Source organism: Aotus nancymaae, unplaced genomic scaffold (genome assembly GCF_030222135.1).
Source record: "Aotus nancymaae isolate 86718 unplaced genomic scaffold, 86718_ANA_hifiasm-v0.15.2.pri h1tg000041l, whole genome shotgun sequence".
Lineage (NCBI taxonomy): Eukaryota > Metazoa > Chordata > Mammalia > Primates > Aotidae > Aotus > Aotus nancymaae.
In genome coordinates, this window is record NW_026988455.1 from 44388006 (window position 1) to 44403723 (window position 15718).

Sequence of the window (15718 nt, forward strand, 5' to 3'; positions counted from 1 at the left end):
TCCTGTTCCCTCCCTCCTCTAAAGGTAACCATTTTAAAAATTAATTTTGTTTGATACCCTCATTGTTTCCTTTTGAAAATACTGACATATATGCATACATATTTGTATCCCCTCCTTTTTTAATACTATAAACTTTGTTATTTGCTTTATCTTTTATTTGCTTTATCTTATCAGTATACCCTAAAGATCATCTTAGTAATATAGAGATATTACTCATTCCTTTTTACAACTGAATAACATTCTGAGATGTGAATGTACCTTAGTTTATTTAACTGGGCCCTTATTCATGGCCATTTGAGCGTTTCCAGTCTTATGTAATCACAAACAATGTTGCTGCAGTAAGTAAATCTGCACACTTAAAATTTTGTAATTTTGCCCATGTATCTTTGGAATATATTTCCAGAAGTGTGATTTCTGGGTCAGAAAGAAAAATGCAAATGTAAGTTTGCTAGCTATCATATTCCCATCTGCAATATATGAGTGCCTTTACCCTGCAGCCTTGGCAACAGAGCGTGTTGTCAAACTGAGATTTTGCTGATCTGACAGGTGAGAAATTGTATTTTAGTACTTTCCTTATTATAAGTGAGGTTGAACATATTTTAATTGTTTAAGGACTATTTCCTGTTTCTTTTAAAATCACTTGTATGTTTATATATTTTGCTCATTCTTATGTTAAGTGAAATTACTTATTATTTGGAAATGACTGACAATGAGAGCATGGCGTATAAAAATGTGTGTGATTTGTGTCAAAAGGACACAAGTGAGTGGCCCTAATTTATTAGAAAACACATTTGGAGATAAATTAAGCATTCTACAGAATATATTAAAAAGGATGACAAAACAGTCATTAAAAATAGACTAATGAACTTGTTACAGATTGAAGCAAAAACTGGTGAATCATAAAACTAATAGAATCGTTTAAAAAGGCCTCCTGATTTACTGAGGATACTACCTCAAAACGACAAAAAATTTAAAGTAGACTAGAGGAATTACTGATGATAACATCAGAAAATTATGAAATACAAACTTATAAAACAAAATAAAGTCTTTAAAAAAAAGCCTGAATAATAATAAAACCAAATGCTGGCTCTTAGATCAATACATGGACAAATAGTTTTGAAAAATCTAATGAAATAGCTTTGGCTAGTCTCATTTAAAAAAAAAAAAAGGAATAAAGAAACAAATAGCAATGTTTACCTAGAAAGTCAAGTAAGACTTTAAAATTATAATTGAATACTGCATATAATAACTATATATCATAAGTGAATGTCATCTCTCTCTGTGTGTGTGTGTGTGTGTGTGTGTGTGTGAACAAAATTGGTAGGCATATAAGTGGAATGTTTTTTAGGAAATTGTAAATTACAAAAGTTGACTTCAGAAGAGATAACCTTAAAACCTTTAGGAGAATTTGAAAAACTGATTGAAGTTTACCATAAAGAAATGATGCCAAAGATATCCCCACTTCTGTCCAGGAGGTAGAAAGCCTGAAAGAGCATTACTCTCATCTAACAACCAGAAAACTCTGATAATCTACAAAATCATAAAGTTTCTTGAATCCATCAGAGAGCTGAGGTCACAGAGCAACTGAACAGCCTCAATCTAGGAAAGACAGGAACCTCCCATGGAAGCCGGGACACAAGCCCTGGCTCTCCTATGACAGGACCCAGGAAGAAGAGACACCAATGTCATACGAGACAGTAAGAAGAATTCAGCTGAAATTTTTAACGAATTGTTAGATGCCAAATGTGGGCTAATGTGGGAGTACAGAAACACTGGAAGCTGTAGACATGAGGAGGGTGGCACCCACTTCTGGACTCTTCACCAGTGGCTCTCCACCCAGCTGCTGAAGGAAAGTGTTGAAGCCCCAGCTGGAGTCTGTTAAGCTGCTAGAATGGGGAGGCAGCAAACACTCTTTCTCCCAGGGCACAGGTGAAAGCCATGTGGCTGGGAAAAGTGAAAAGAAAAAGCCTTCTGTATGGAAGGATCAGGGAACCATCCAGAGGTCAGATTGTTAGAGGATACTAATGCTGGAGAAAGGGTAGGTTTACTGAGAAAGACCCCATCCCCAATACCAGGATCTTAAGGCCTGCATAAGACTAATGTGGATCAAGACAACAGAGAAATCATTTAATACAAGTACCAGGTAACAAGCATAGTCTACTGCTGAGGGAATAGGCAAGAGTGTGAAGACCACCTCGCAACAGCTGTGAGTACTCAGTGAAGGTCTAAAGTTGAGGATGGAGGAGGAACACTGAGAAAAACCTTTCAGTAAGCCATCCCTCACCCCAAGCATCAGTTAATACCAGAGGAATTAAGGGAACAATAATGAGAACAAAACTCAAACAGCTCAGATCTTGACTAGATTCACTCACCTCCCTACACTGATAGGTGAGGAATGGCAGAGTAGTGCCCATGTTCAAATATGGGATATCTACTATTTATCTCAGTCTCTACTGCCCTGCACACAGTACCTAGCAGTCAACAAAAAATTAAAAGGAAAATAAATCTAGGGAAAAAAAGGTCTTGGACCCAGTGGTTTTATGAGTGAGATTTATAATGATTTCTACTAAATCTTTGAGCAACACATATTTTGCTATCAAGGTATTCAAGAGTATTAAAACTAGGAAGAGGAGAAAGGGAAATGGAATATTACAGAGAATTTCATAAAGTGGGCACAGAACCTGCTTTATATTTACAAGTCCCTGCCCATCATGCCAGGTGGTGTCAATGCAGGCAGTCAGATTCTGCCCTGGCTTGAGGCTTCTGCTCTGGTTCAAAGTGGCCACAGAAGTGTGGTCTTCTTTCAGTTTTCCAAAGATCCCCAGAGAAATTAAACTTGCTCTGGCTTATTTGTGGATTAAACTGAGCTCTCTCTAGAACAAAATTTATCTTCCTGTTTGGCCAGTAGGACCAAATTTCCTCACCACAATGTTATTTACAGAAATACACTGCTGTCCCATGAGCCATATTCTGCCAATTAGATTTTTTAAAACATTGCTGGAAAATATGATTTGTCTTGATTACTAAGTTCCTCCCTCCCCACACCCACAATCCCCAACAAATTTGCACTCTAGGTGAGCGCTCCATGGCTCCTCCCAGTCCTGGTCTCCACAGAGTCCCTGGGCCGGAAGACCCACTAGGTTCCGCCCAGGGCGAGTAGGGGTCTCACGTGCTGCTCTGACACGAGCTTACCTTACTGTGCCATGCACTTTTTGAGAAGCTGCTCTTTGCCAACCAAAAAAAAAAAGCCTTCATATAAATCTTCTCCGGAGTGGTGGAAAGGGAGAGGTGGGGGGAAAGTTTCAAAAGCAAAGAAAACAAGAATGGGAAAGAAGAGGAAGTGGCCAGTGCTCAGTGAACCCTCAAGTGTGAAAGGCTAATCCGGAAATCACTCAGTAGTCACCACCATGAAATCAGTCAGGGCTAACATCTCTTGCTATTCATATGCACACCTTCCCTACCTCCCACAAAGCCTCACTTCCTAAACCAAAGTGACCTTCTGAAATCTGGCCAGTCTGCCTCAGCTCTTGGCCCCATGCCCCTCCTATGTAACAGCTTCTACACCCCATTAGTTTCCTTCCAAAGTCCCCCCTGACTTCTCATTCACAGCAATACTCTTCCTGTTTTCAAGAGAAGGGTATTGGCCCATGTGCCCAATAAACAGAAACTAGGGTGCATAGGGCTGTGAGAAGTTCCAAGGCATTTGTGTATTACACAGAAGAGTTTGAAAGAAGGCTGAGGTTCTGGGGCCTCTGACGTGCACGGTAAAGTACTCAGTGTTCAGAACAATTCTCATGGGTCTGTCATGCTCAAAAGAACAGTGTTGAAAGAGTGATTATGGTTTAAGACAGTTTGGCTTACTGCCAAGTCAGACACTTCTGCTGATTGGTGAATTTTTAAGATGAAGAATAATAAGCAAATAGACTAGTTTAAAAGCAAGGTGTCCTTTCCTTGGTGGATCTCTTGAGAAGGAGATGGAAACAGCGATGGGGGACTTTGGTTTGGCCTCCACTGGGTCCCAGAACTTTCCTCTCTAGAGACGTGAGCCATACCCCTCCAGCGTATCCATTTTCCCATCAGTTCTGTACTGTCTGTGAACTTTACTGAATCATCAATCTCTCTCTCCCACAGTGGGTCCCCAGCTTCATTATTATATTATTGAGATGGAGTCTCACTGTCTCCCAGGCTGGAGTGCAGTGGAGCGATCTCAGCTCACTGCAGCCTCTGGCCCCCTGAGCTCAAGTGATTCTCCTGCCTCAGCCTCCCATGTAGCTGGGATTACAGGCACCCACCACTACGCCTGGCTAATTTTTGTATTTTTAGTAGAGATGGGCTTTCACCTTGTTGGCCAGGCTAGTTTTGAACTCCTGACCTCAAATGATCCTCCCACCTCAGCCTCCCAAAGTGCTGGGATTATAGGCTTGAGCCACCACGCCTGGCCTGTGTCCCCAACTTTAAATGGCCCCTTGTTCTCATAATCAGTGCTGAGTAGTGGCAAGGGGGAGAAAATGAGAGAGAAGGCAGATCCAGTAGATAGAATACAGCTCAGGTGAAGGGCCAAAGGTCTCCTGAAATGATTCTTTAAGGCAACTTCTTAGTGTTCAACTGCCTCTTTATTACATTCTTTTTATTTTGCCCCAGCCCAGAAAATATGGCCTAATTTTCTCTTCTGTTATCACAACTGCTTTTCTGCTCAGGTTTCTTCTACCCCTTCAAGAGGGCTGAAGAACAAGATGCTTTCTCTCCATATCTGTGCTATTTCACTGTGAGTAAAACACGTGTACATCTACTTTCATTTTTTTTCAAAAATGTTATTAATAATAGTGATTGTGGGGAAAGAGAGCATACTGCAACATAAATAAGAGGGAAACTACAAGTAATAAGAATTGTTTAACATTAAAAGTCATTGATTTTAGTGATTCTTGGTCATTTTTGAGTCACAAAAGGGGAATGATGCTTATACAGCAGTGATCCATGAGGTTTAGAACTGAAGCAGAAAGATGACATTCATGTGGCCAATGATCATATGAAAAAAAGCTCAGCATCACTGATCATTAGAGAAATGCAAATCAGAAGCACAATAAGATACTATTTTAACACCAGTCAGATGGCTATTGTTAAAAAGTAAAAAAATAACAGATGCTGGCAAGGCTGTGGAGAAAAAGGAATGTTTATACACTGTTGGTGGGAGTATAAATTAGTTTAGCCGTTGTGGAAGACACTGTGGTGATTCCTCAAAGGCCTGAAGACAGAAATGCCATTCAGCCCAGCAATCCCATTACTGGATATACTCCAAGGGAATATAAATCATTCTATCATAAGGACACATGCACAAGTATGTTCATTGCAGTACTATTTGCAATAGCAAAGACATGGAATCAACATAAAAGTCCATCAATAATAGACTGGATAAAGAAAACGTACATATATACCATGGAATACTGTGGAGCCATAAGAAAAAACGAGATCATGTTCTTTGCACGGATATGGATGGAGCTGGAGGCCATTATCATCAAACTAACACAGGAACAGAAAACGTATTTACTGCATGTTCTCACTTACAAGTGGGACCTAAATGATCAAAACACATGGACCCAAAGAAGGGAAAAACAGACACTGTGTCCTATTGGAGGGTGGGAGGAGGGAGAGGATCAGGAAGGATAACTAATGGGTACAAGGCTTAATACCTGGGCGATGAAATCATCTGTGTAACAAGCCCCCGTGACACAGGTTTACTTATATAACAAGTCTGCACATGTGCCTCTGAACTTAAAAGTTTAAAAAGTGGGCACATACCCCTCATACAGATATATTTTAATATATAATCTTCATATATCTATGACTACACTCATAGCACATATTACAAAGCACACACAAAAAAGATCAAGTACTTTGAGAAAGAAAGTACGCACGATAATGCAACCTTCATAATCACTCTTCATAATAGCACAGGATAGCCTCGCATCTTTTGCTTACAGTGTGATGTTGGTTTTGTGTTTTACTGTAAAGGACAATGGTGGCTCATATTTGCAGACTAGAACTGTCTCAAGATGCTATGACACTCAATTGCGTCAACGGGAGTTCATAATCAATTCACCTAAGCTTGATGATGGCAACTGAATTTCCAGGTATACAAATAAACTTGAGAGTGAAGTGTAGTTCCTAGAAACTCTACTGATCTCTGTTTTTAATCTGTGGAATGCTGTATTATTTGAAAATGCTAGAGAACACATCTTTTCAGCCTAATTTTTCTTATAATTAAAATTACCATTTTAGCATTGGTAATTTCTTACCAGTGAGTAAAGTTTTAATTACTCATAATAAAGTTTTATGAGAGGCAAAAAGAGAAACTGAAGCAGAGTCACAGGTAAAAAAACATAATTATTTAGTAATGTATATTTAATAATAAACATAAACATACAAAATAACCTCAACTTCATCAGTATTTCTCTTTTGCCTTTTAAATTTTTGTTTATTTATATGTGTACAGATGTAGGAGGTGTAAGTACAGTTTTATTACACAGATAGACTGTATGGTGTTCATTAGTAATTCTTAGTCATTTTAAAGGAGAAATATGGTTCCCTGCGATACTTCATATTTCCATATGGATTATTTTCCTTTCCTCGTCTGCTCCCACATATGCTACAGATGTTCCCAGCCCTTTCCCCTTGATGCCCAAAATAAATTCCTCAAATACCCTAAGCCCAGGAACTATTTTTAATTTCATATACATTTTATGTAAAGGAACTGCGTCCTTCCATCCCTGGGCCACTTCCTGCATTTTGCTCTTCCCTACCTAATTTCTCACGAAAAACACACACCACCACCACTACCACCAAAACACTGCTGTGGAATGACAGGAGCCTCTCAAAGGGCATTGGAGGGGAAGGAACTGTCTGGCAAACTATAAGGCACCGGCTCTAGTGTACTTTCTTGGCACGGAGGAGAAAAATGATAAAAACACTTATTTGCTCATATGATCCTGTGATCACAGGAATGAGGCCTGACCTGTCATAATCCCCAGCCTAATTTCTGCCTCTACTTATGTCTAAAACAGAGAAGCCCAACTGTCCGGTGGGCAGTTCCCTCTGAGAGCACTCTTCCTCCCTAACCTGATTCTTAGCATTATCCCGGGGCTCTAGCATCTACCTGTTCTTGGGACCCAACTCCTAGTGCAGACCTTTCAGCTGGGAGTGCTGGGTCTTCCACAGCTTTTTGGAATTATAACAGCGATGATAATAACAATATTGGCAGGGTGGTTATGGATAACCTTCATAGGACACTCTCTCTGTGCCAAGTACTGTCATAAATACTTAACATTGATTGTCTCCTCTGATTTCAAATTCCTAAGAGAATATTTTTAGTTATCTACTGCTGCCTAAAAAATTGCCACAAAACTTAGCATATTTTAAAAATAGACTTTTTTTAAACTTTTGACCTCTTTTATTTGTTAAAAGAGGCACATCCATATACATGAAATGATTTGATCATAGTGCATTCATTGATTATACCTCTTGCCATCTTGTGGCATCCAAGATCCTGGCTGAAACATTTTATCTAACATTTCTATGGGTCAGGAATCTGAGTATGACTTACCGTGGTCTTCTACTTCAGGGTCACTCAGTCAAACTGACTTTTGGGAGTAGAGTTATCTCAAGACTCAGCGGGGCGAGGAATTTGATTCCAGGCTCATGTGGTCAGTGACAGGACGCAGTTCCTCATGGGCTGATGGACTAAGGGCCTCAGTTCTTCACTGACTGTTGGCCAGAACCTGTCCTCAATTCCTTGGCTCATGGGCCCTTCCAATACGGCAGCTTCCTTCTTCAAAGGGTGCAAGCCAAGAGGGCAATAGAGTCTGTTAGAAAGATGGAAACCACAATCTTTTGTAACCTAATCATGGAAGTAACTTCCTATTTATCACCTTTACCATATGCTATTGATTAGAATCAAGTCACTAGGCCCAGCCTACCCTCAGGGGAGAGGATTACTTACACAAGGACATGCATATCAGGAGGTGGGATCCTTAGGGATCATCTTAGAAATCTTCTATTTCAAGACAGGTTGGGGAAGGAGGGAATAAGAGCTGTTTTAATATTACAAAGACAGTATCGAGGCTAGAAGATAAGGTAGTCAGAATTGATGCTGATAACGGTAAGGGCTGAGGGTTGGAATGAGAAGTACCTTACATAGTTTCTGATCTATAGGGCCTTTCTCTCTAACATCCATGTCTCCCAGCCCTAACATGAAGGTAGAGCTAAGGAGATGGTGGGTATACGAGGGATTACTAGAACATGGCACAAAAAACTGCTGCTTTTGTTGAGAAAGTAAATGGAAAATAATGCTAATGGAGTAGTGGAGAGGAGCTGAAGAATAGCTATCTGAGCAAAAGCGACCCAGACTTTCTATGAGGAGGAGACTTTTGGCAGGGACATACCACAGTATCAAATAAAACAGGGCAGAGCCAGGGCATAAACGAAATCTGAAATAAGCTATCCACAATCAAAGACAGTCAGGCTAAAGAAAACAAATTCCAGCCAGAAAACAGAATGCTGGTTCTGGAAAGATTTTTTGAGGCAATGCTACACAGAGCAGAGGTGTGGAGGGAACATTTTTAGCAGCATCTTCTAAAACGAATTCTATTTCATATGTACTTTATGAAAGGGGAAAAGATTGCAGGAATCTCCCAAACTCCCAAAGCTCTGTCTATTATAATCCTTCTCTCCAGCACTCTCCTCCCCCTCCCACTCAAGCTCTTCATCTTGTCAACAGAGCAAGAATCACGGAGTTCACATTCTGAACTTTTGTCTTGGAAATTTTCCAGTATCATAGTGTGGGGGCAGTAAGTGGGGATTCGTTGAGGGAGGCAAGACGAATGTGAACAACCTTGAAGAAATGCCTTTTTAGTACAGAGAAAGAGAGAAGGAATCAGGAAGGGATTCCTTACCAAACCACAAAGAAGATAGTTTCTTCAAGGAACGCTGACTTCTCCAGCTTTTAGTGGGGAATTGCTCTCCGTGGGGATTCAGAGACCAGTGCCTTTTAATCAAAGGAGGGCTGTACGTTCAACTAACTGGGAACAGCTGAGTATCCCACCCAACTCTGAAGAGCAAAACAAGAGCTACAAGAAGGCACTCTTTCCTGCAGTATACACTACTATGTTTTTTGGCTTATTCTCCAAGGATATTACAGTTACTTTCAATGGTTAATGAATAGCTTCTAAGTGCCTGCTTCATTTAATTGTCCAAAGGCCAGTGGGTCCCAGAGCGTATAAAGCTGCAAGCTGGCTAATGAGCTCATTCTCCTGGAGCAAGCGGGGAAGCAGAGGAGTGGCAGGGGGTGCTGGGTTCCTGAGGTGCAAGGATGCAGAACAGAAGTGGCCTCCTTCTCTGTGTTCTTGCCCTCCTGATAGGTTTCCTGATGGTCTGCCTGGGGGCCTTCTTCATTTCCTGGAGCTCCATATTCAGCTGTCAGGAGAGCCTGATTGTGGCCTATTTGCTCCTGCCTCTGGGGTTTGTGATCCTTCTGAGTGGAATTTTCTGGAGCAACTACCGCCAGGTGACTGAAAGCAAAGGAGTGTTCAGGCATGTGCTGGAACAACACCTGGCTCATGGGACCCTGCCCCTGGCCACCGTGGACAGGTATGTGCTGACAGGCAGAGAGACCAAGGAGAGCTGAGATGGGCTGATTTGTGTAAGATCTGAGTAATTTCTGGTCCTACTATGGAGTGACTTACATGTCCCATGGGTTGTCTGTCTAGAACCAAAGCTTTATTGTCAGGGAATTACTCTGATGTTGTTATTAGGAAGAATGGCACCATCTTGGGGGAAAACCATGATGTAGGGGCAACTCATCTCAGAGGAATCCTACTACCACCCTCAGTGAAAACCCACCTAAGCCAATTCAGAAACCCAGGCTCTTTTGTTATGTCTTGGCAGCTGTCACTAATTAGTGCCAGGTGATGGTCAGTTACTTCCATAACCGGGCTCTAAGCTTCTAAGGAAAGTAAGTCCCAGACAAAATTCTGTCACACAACAAATGAACGAGCAGCATAAATTGAGTCCTGGCACCTCTGTGAGCTCAGAGAAGTCCCAGTTTACTGTCCTTTTAGGTGTTGTGATCTCACCTTGCATAAAACATTCCTTCAGGGGAAGGTGATAATATTCTAGAGGTAAGATTCATTCCATCTCGCCACCTCACACATTAGGCTAGTTGTCATCAAAAAAACAGCAAGTGTTGGTGAGGATGTCAAGAAATTGTAACCCTCATATTGCTGGTGGGAATGTTAAAATGGTGCAACCACTGTGGAAAACAGTGTGGAGATTCCTCTATACATTAAATGTAGAATTATCATTTGATCCAGCAATTCTACATTCTGAGTTTATACACAAAAGAACTGAAAGCAGGGATTCAGGTGGATGGTTGTACACCAATGCTTGTAGCAACATTATTCACAATAGCCCAAAGGTGGAGATGGCCCAAATGTCTATCAACGGGTGAGTACATGAACAAAATGTGTATATACATGCAATGGAATATTAGCCTTAAAAAGAAAGGAAATCCTGGTTTATGCTACCACTTGGATGAACTTGAAAACATTATGCTAAGTGAAACAAGTCAGTCGCAAAGGGCAAATCTTGTATGATTCCACTTATATGAGTACTTAGTCAAATTTATAGACACAGAAAGTAGAACAGCGGTCCCAGGGGCTGGTGGAAGGAGAGACTGGGGACTTGCTGTTTAATGAGTAGAGAGTTTTAAGGCGATGGTTGTAGAGCAATATGAGTGTATTTAGTGCCACTGAACTATACACTTAAAAACAGTAAATTTTAGGTTATGTATATTTTACCACAAGAAAAAAAAGATTGAGTTAATTTTATAGTCAGTTATCAGGCAATAAGAAACCTCCTAATTCTTGGCTAAACACAGGACCATTAAGGGATAAAACCCTAAGCATCATTCTTAAGATACAGGCTATGAGACTATAAATTATTTTGCCCTCTTCATGCAAAAGCAGAAAGTATCTAAAATATTTTAGCTACTCCATGTATTTTGAATATAAGTAATCTTACCCATGAGGGTCCACTTTTGACATCCTTTATGCTAATCAAGGAGATAAGAATTATGATAACCAAAACTTATTTCCAATGTTATTATACTAACCAGCAGAGTTTCTGGATTTGATTAAAAATTAAGATAAATGAAGTGATTACAGAAGATTCCTCTAGAGTGATGATTTCTTTTTTGTATAAATGTTAGAGGACTACCTTTAGAGTGTGAATTCCTGGTAAATGTAACTGAGTGCCTTTCGGATATAGTTTAAATCACCTAACACATGCACGATATTACAGTATGCTGAAACGTTTGAAAGTAAATTATGGACATTGTGACACCCCCATTTTACTGCCTGTTCCTGCTGCATGTAACGAGATGCTCATTCCATGCTAGTAAGTCAGCCTGGGAAGTCACATTTCTACAAAGCATTTGCACTCAAAATGGATACCGAGGTTGAGATATCAAAGCCAATGGGTCCCTAGTGATGGAATTCAGGCATCTGGGACTGTGGATGGCAGTTGAAGGAGGGTGGGGTTGAGCGAGGTAGTTGGGATTTGGGGAAGGCAGCAGTCATCCGGGAACCTTTTAAATCACATCAGGGAACAGCTCACCTTTCTGTGTAAAATGCCTTTACACATGTGCCCCATGACTCAGCCTTGGCTATTCTGAGTGAAGGCTGAGATTTATGCCTTACAGTAGACAGCTTCAGTTATTGGCTTTGGGCCTGGTAACATTTGGAATGGAGTTGTGGCTACAAATGGCAGGCCCTGTTCTGTTGTGGTTACACACCATAACCACTCCCTGCAGGCACTGGAAGGACTCGATCTATAAATACACCACTCAGCCAAGCTCACCGGTGTCTCTTCCTCCCCTCTCCCCCTCGCCCTCTCCCAATCTCATTCATGATGGAGAAGCCCCATGCAAGATGACCAATGAGTATATCAGCCCCTGAATGAATGGCTGCTTTAGCCTGTTGGCATAGAAAGGGCTGCACCTGAAATCTGCATTAAGTTGTCAGTTGATATCATTGAGAAATGAGTATGTTTGTATGTTTTTTTGAAATTAGTTACTGAGTCTTGAAAGGGTGTTAGGGTAGAGTCATGGCATCTGGTATAGTTCAGGGATCAGCACGTAGTTGGTTTTCATTCATGATTTTGTTGGCTGTGATGATAAAAGAAAGTGAGGGCAATTGAAGGAATGATACCACGTAAGAATGGGAGCAAGGACGTGGATGGACTAAGCACTCAATAGAGAGAAGTTTCCAGTCCAAAGCCCCACATCCTCTACTGTTGACAAGGATCTCACACTGAATGGCCCTGTTTCCATGAGTGAATGAGCAATAGAGAAGGAATAGCTTGGAATAAGCGACTGGGAAAAAAAATACGACTAGAAGCACGCATCCTGTGGCCGATAAAAAGGTTCTTTTGGAAGAGCAGCACATTTTTAAAAAACTGGTGATGCCAGAAAGAAGTACATCTGTTTCAAAAATCCATGTTTCTTAACAGTTTAGCTTCACACAATTTGAGCTGAGAGAGGCAGCCGTCTGCCTCTTTGGCATTAATGCCTAAATAACGCATGCCTGTTTGTGCTGTTTTGTTCCACAGGCCAGACTTTTACCCTCCAGCTTATGAAGAGAGCCTTGAGGGGGAAAAGCAGAGCTGTCCCGCAGAGAGAGAGGCCTCTGGCATTCCTCCACCTCCATATACAGAGATGGGCCTGGAATTCCAGGATGGAAATTACTCCTACCCAGAGGCCCCACCATCTTATAGAGAGTCCATAGCTGGCCTGGTGGTGACAGCAACTTCAGAGGATGCCCAGAGACGAGACCAAGAGTGCTGAGGCAGAGGAAACTCTCCAGCACTCATGACGCCGCCACTGTGGGGAGCGGCTACTGATAACGAAGGCAAACCAGGGACTGTGGGAGGAAAAGCCATGTCAGGAACCCCTCATGAGGGCTTGCAGAGGACATGACAGTCCTGAATTCCAGATGTAACTGGCCATGCCAGGGCAGGGCAGGCCAGGGGCCCTGGAAGGGTGTGGCCAACACCAAGCAGACATTTCAGAGGATTCACACTGCTCCTAACCGCAGTGGGCTTTGGGCCCCCAAAGGTGTTATTCTGAGAGCTCTGCTTACAGAGAATCTTTCTGCTCTCACTCAATTTCCCTCCCATCACCTCAGCTCCAGACAGGGAGGAATAGATGCTGGATGTCAAGACAGCCACATGCCTTCCTGTACTATATCACCTAATAATCTCAGAGGGAAGGTTTGTTGTTTAATTTATTGATCGTTCAGCCTTTTGTTTTGTTAGTACTTCACATTCTGGGAGATACGCCCTTAGAACCCATGAATGTTATTTTGTGTTATTTTATTTTCGTGACGTATATTTTTTTCTATCTAAAAGGAAAATGAATGTAATATTTGCCTTCAAGATGGTTCAAACACAAAATGTTAAATGAGTTTTTTTTTTAAAAGAGGTCCTCATAAGCAGACATGATAAGATTGCTTATAGACCCAAATGGAAAAGACAGAATACTTATTCATAATTGAATTCTGGGGTGTAGGGTAGAACTTGTACTGGCCATAGATGGTATTAATACACCATTTTATATAAATCTTATAAAGTTTAAAAATATTTATATGTACTTCAAAGAATCCCCATATAAATCTCTAGAATGTGAAACATAAGAAATTCTAATGATATATGTTCATCATTAACAGGAAACTTCTTGTGTCTCAAGATATAGACCTTGACTTTTAGACCTGGGACATGTATTTTTAAATCCAGTGGTTTCTCCTCAACTTTAGTATATTTTATTGTTTTGTTTTTTAAATACAAGAGGACAAGTCTGGTGGCAGGGTGGTAGAAAGAGATGCAGCCTGATGCTTTTGAACTTGGGCCAAGAATCTTCATCTCTCTGGGCCTCAGTTTTCTCCTCTGTCAAGTGAGGCATTCGTCCTGGCTTCATAGCTGTAGAATGCCTGTTATATGGCAGGCTCTGTGTCATGAGCTTTTCATGAGTGTTATTTAGCCCTCAATCCATCTTTAAGAGATAGGTACTATGATTATTCCCATTTTACAGATGTATAAAACTGAGATTTTGAGAAGTTAAGAAACTTTTCCAATAACACAGTGACTTCTAGGAAGATGAAGAACGGTTCCCTACAGGGACATGGGAGAACCTACTTACTTCACACTTTTGAGCTCAGTAGCCCTGTCTTCTTTCCTTCTAGGGAACAGTTTGAATTTCTTTGTCCCTTCAGAAAATGGCCTCTAACAGGAAGTGGAGCCCCAGGATTGCTGCAATATCTTAAAGCCCTTGGAGCAGCAGCAGAGGTTGCTTTAGGGCTAATTGGCTTCTTTTAAAATGTGTAAAATGTCCTGCAGGTTTTCTGCCTAGAAACTGGTCCCTCGCCTCATATGTAGTTTCCTTCTGATCGTTACCTGAATGATGAAGAAGAATTCCCAGTGGAGACAGCCCTCGGTGAACAGGAACAGAAAGGGCTTTAGACAGTTGGTGAGAAGGATGTAGATCATTCAAAGAGGAAGAGGGTGTCAAGATGGGGTGGGGCCTCCTCTGTGGCCTCCTCTTCTCCATCATTGCTGAATGCATAGATTAAGTGTATCCTGACAAATGCATAAGAAGCCTCATAAAAGGGAATCTTTGTCCATGAAGGATGAGTTTGGGAATCTGTTATTTGAATCCTTGGTATTGAGGGCATAAGGATATGAAGGTCACTCATGGTCGTCCAATAAGGCAGTGATCCTTTATTAGTAACACAATTGATTATGCCTCTCTTGCCATCTCTTTCTGTCCCTCTACTAAGAGAGTTATCCTGAAATTCTCCCCGGTGGTCTGAGCACATTCACTGACTTGAACAAACACCATCATTGGTGTTTGTTTGCATTTGTAATAGTTTTTCCAACTGCTGATAGTCAAGTGAAACAAATGTTGATTTTGGTTTACATAAGAAATGGTTTTAATCACTTTACTGCAATAAATTTTGTACTTAAATTTCTCTTTTGTCATTTTTGTTTTGCATTAGAAAAAAATCAATAAAGGACCATAAGTCAAAGTATTATTTTCTATGTTAAACTAACACAGTGTCAGGATGAGTTGATCTTTCTGCAAACCCAAACATTACTGGACTCTGTTGATCTGGAAAATAACCTGGGTGTATCTAGTTATTTGTTGATTTTTTTTTTAAGCATATGTACTCTGAATCGTGTGTCAAGAACATGTGTAGAACACAAAGCAAATTCTACATTCAAGAGACCCAGCAATGAAAATCCACTGGACCAATCAGACAAAAGTATCCTATTGTGGTTCATAATAATATATTAGTCATCCGCTAGGGAAAGAGAAACTGTCTCTGCTCTTCCTTCTCAAGTTTATGATAAATTAATAGTAATGAATTGTTAACCGCAATTCCATGAATGACAGGTAGAGCACTTGGAGCAATGGGAAAGTGAAAAGAGAAAAATCCCCACTATAAAGAGTCTTTGCTCATTACCTTCTCTCAATTGTGGATGGTAGGTTCACATGTCAATGGGGAAGGGAAGTTCTCAGCGTTGAAGGCCCTCCAGTATTATAATCACATAACCTCCCTTTGAGCCGAAAGTTAGAGTAGCCCTAACCATCACTCCAGAAGGTGAAAATAAGGTC

At 40.9% G+C, this 15718-nt stretch overlaps 1 protein-coding gene across 1 annotated transcript; it reads left to right on the plus strand.

Annotated features, from left to right (window-relative positions):
- Positions 1–9304: 9304 nt before the first annotated feature.
- On the plus strand, positions 9305–15067 carry TMEM252 (transmembrane protein 252). Its single transcript, XM_012453572.2, has 2 exons — positions 9305–9639; positions 12658–15067. The coding sequence occupies exons 1-2, from the start codon at positions 9362–9364 to the stop codon at positions 12890–12892; spliced, it is 513 nt and encodes a 170-aa protein (XP_012308995.2). The 5' UTR covers positions 9305–9361; the 3' UTR covers positions 12893–15067.
- Positions 15068–15718: the final 651 nt, after the last annotated feature.

Excerpts from the sequence above, each read along its gene's own strand:
- TMEM252 (XM_012453572.2), top strand. The coding sequence starts at position 9,362 with ATGCAGAACAGAAGTGGCCTCCTTCTCTGTGTTCTTGCCCTCCTGATA. Across the intron at positions 9,640-12,657 it reads CCCCTGGCCACCGTGGACAG|GCCAGACTTTTACCCTCCAG; the intron begins GTATGTGCTGAC and ends TTTGTTCCACAG.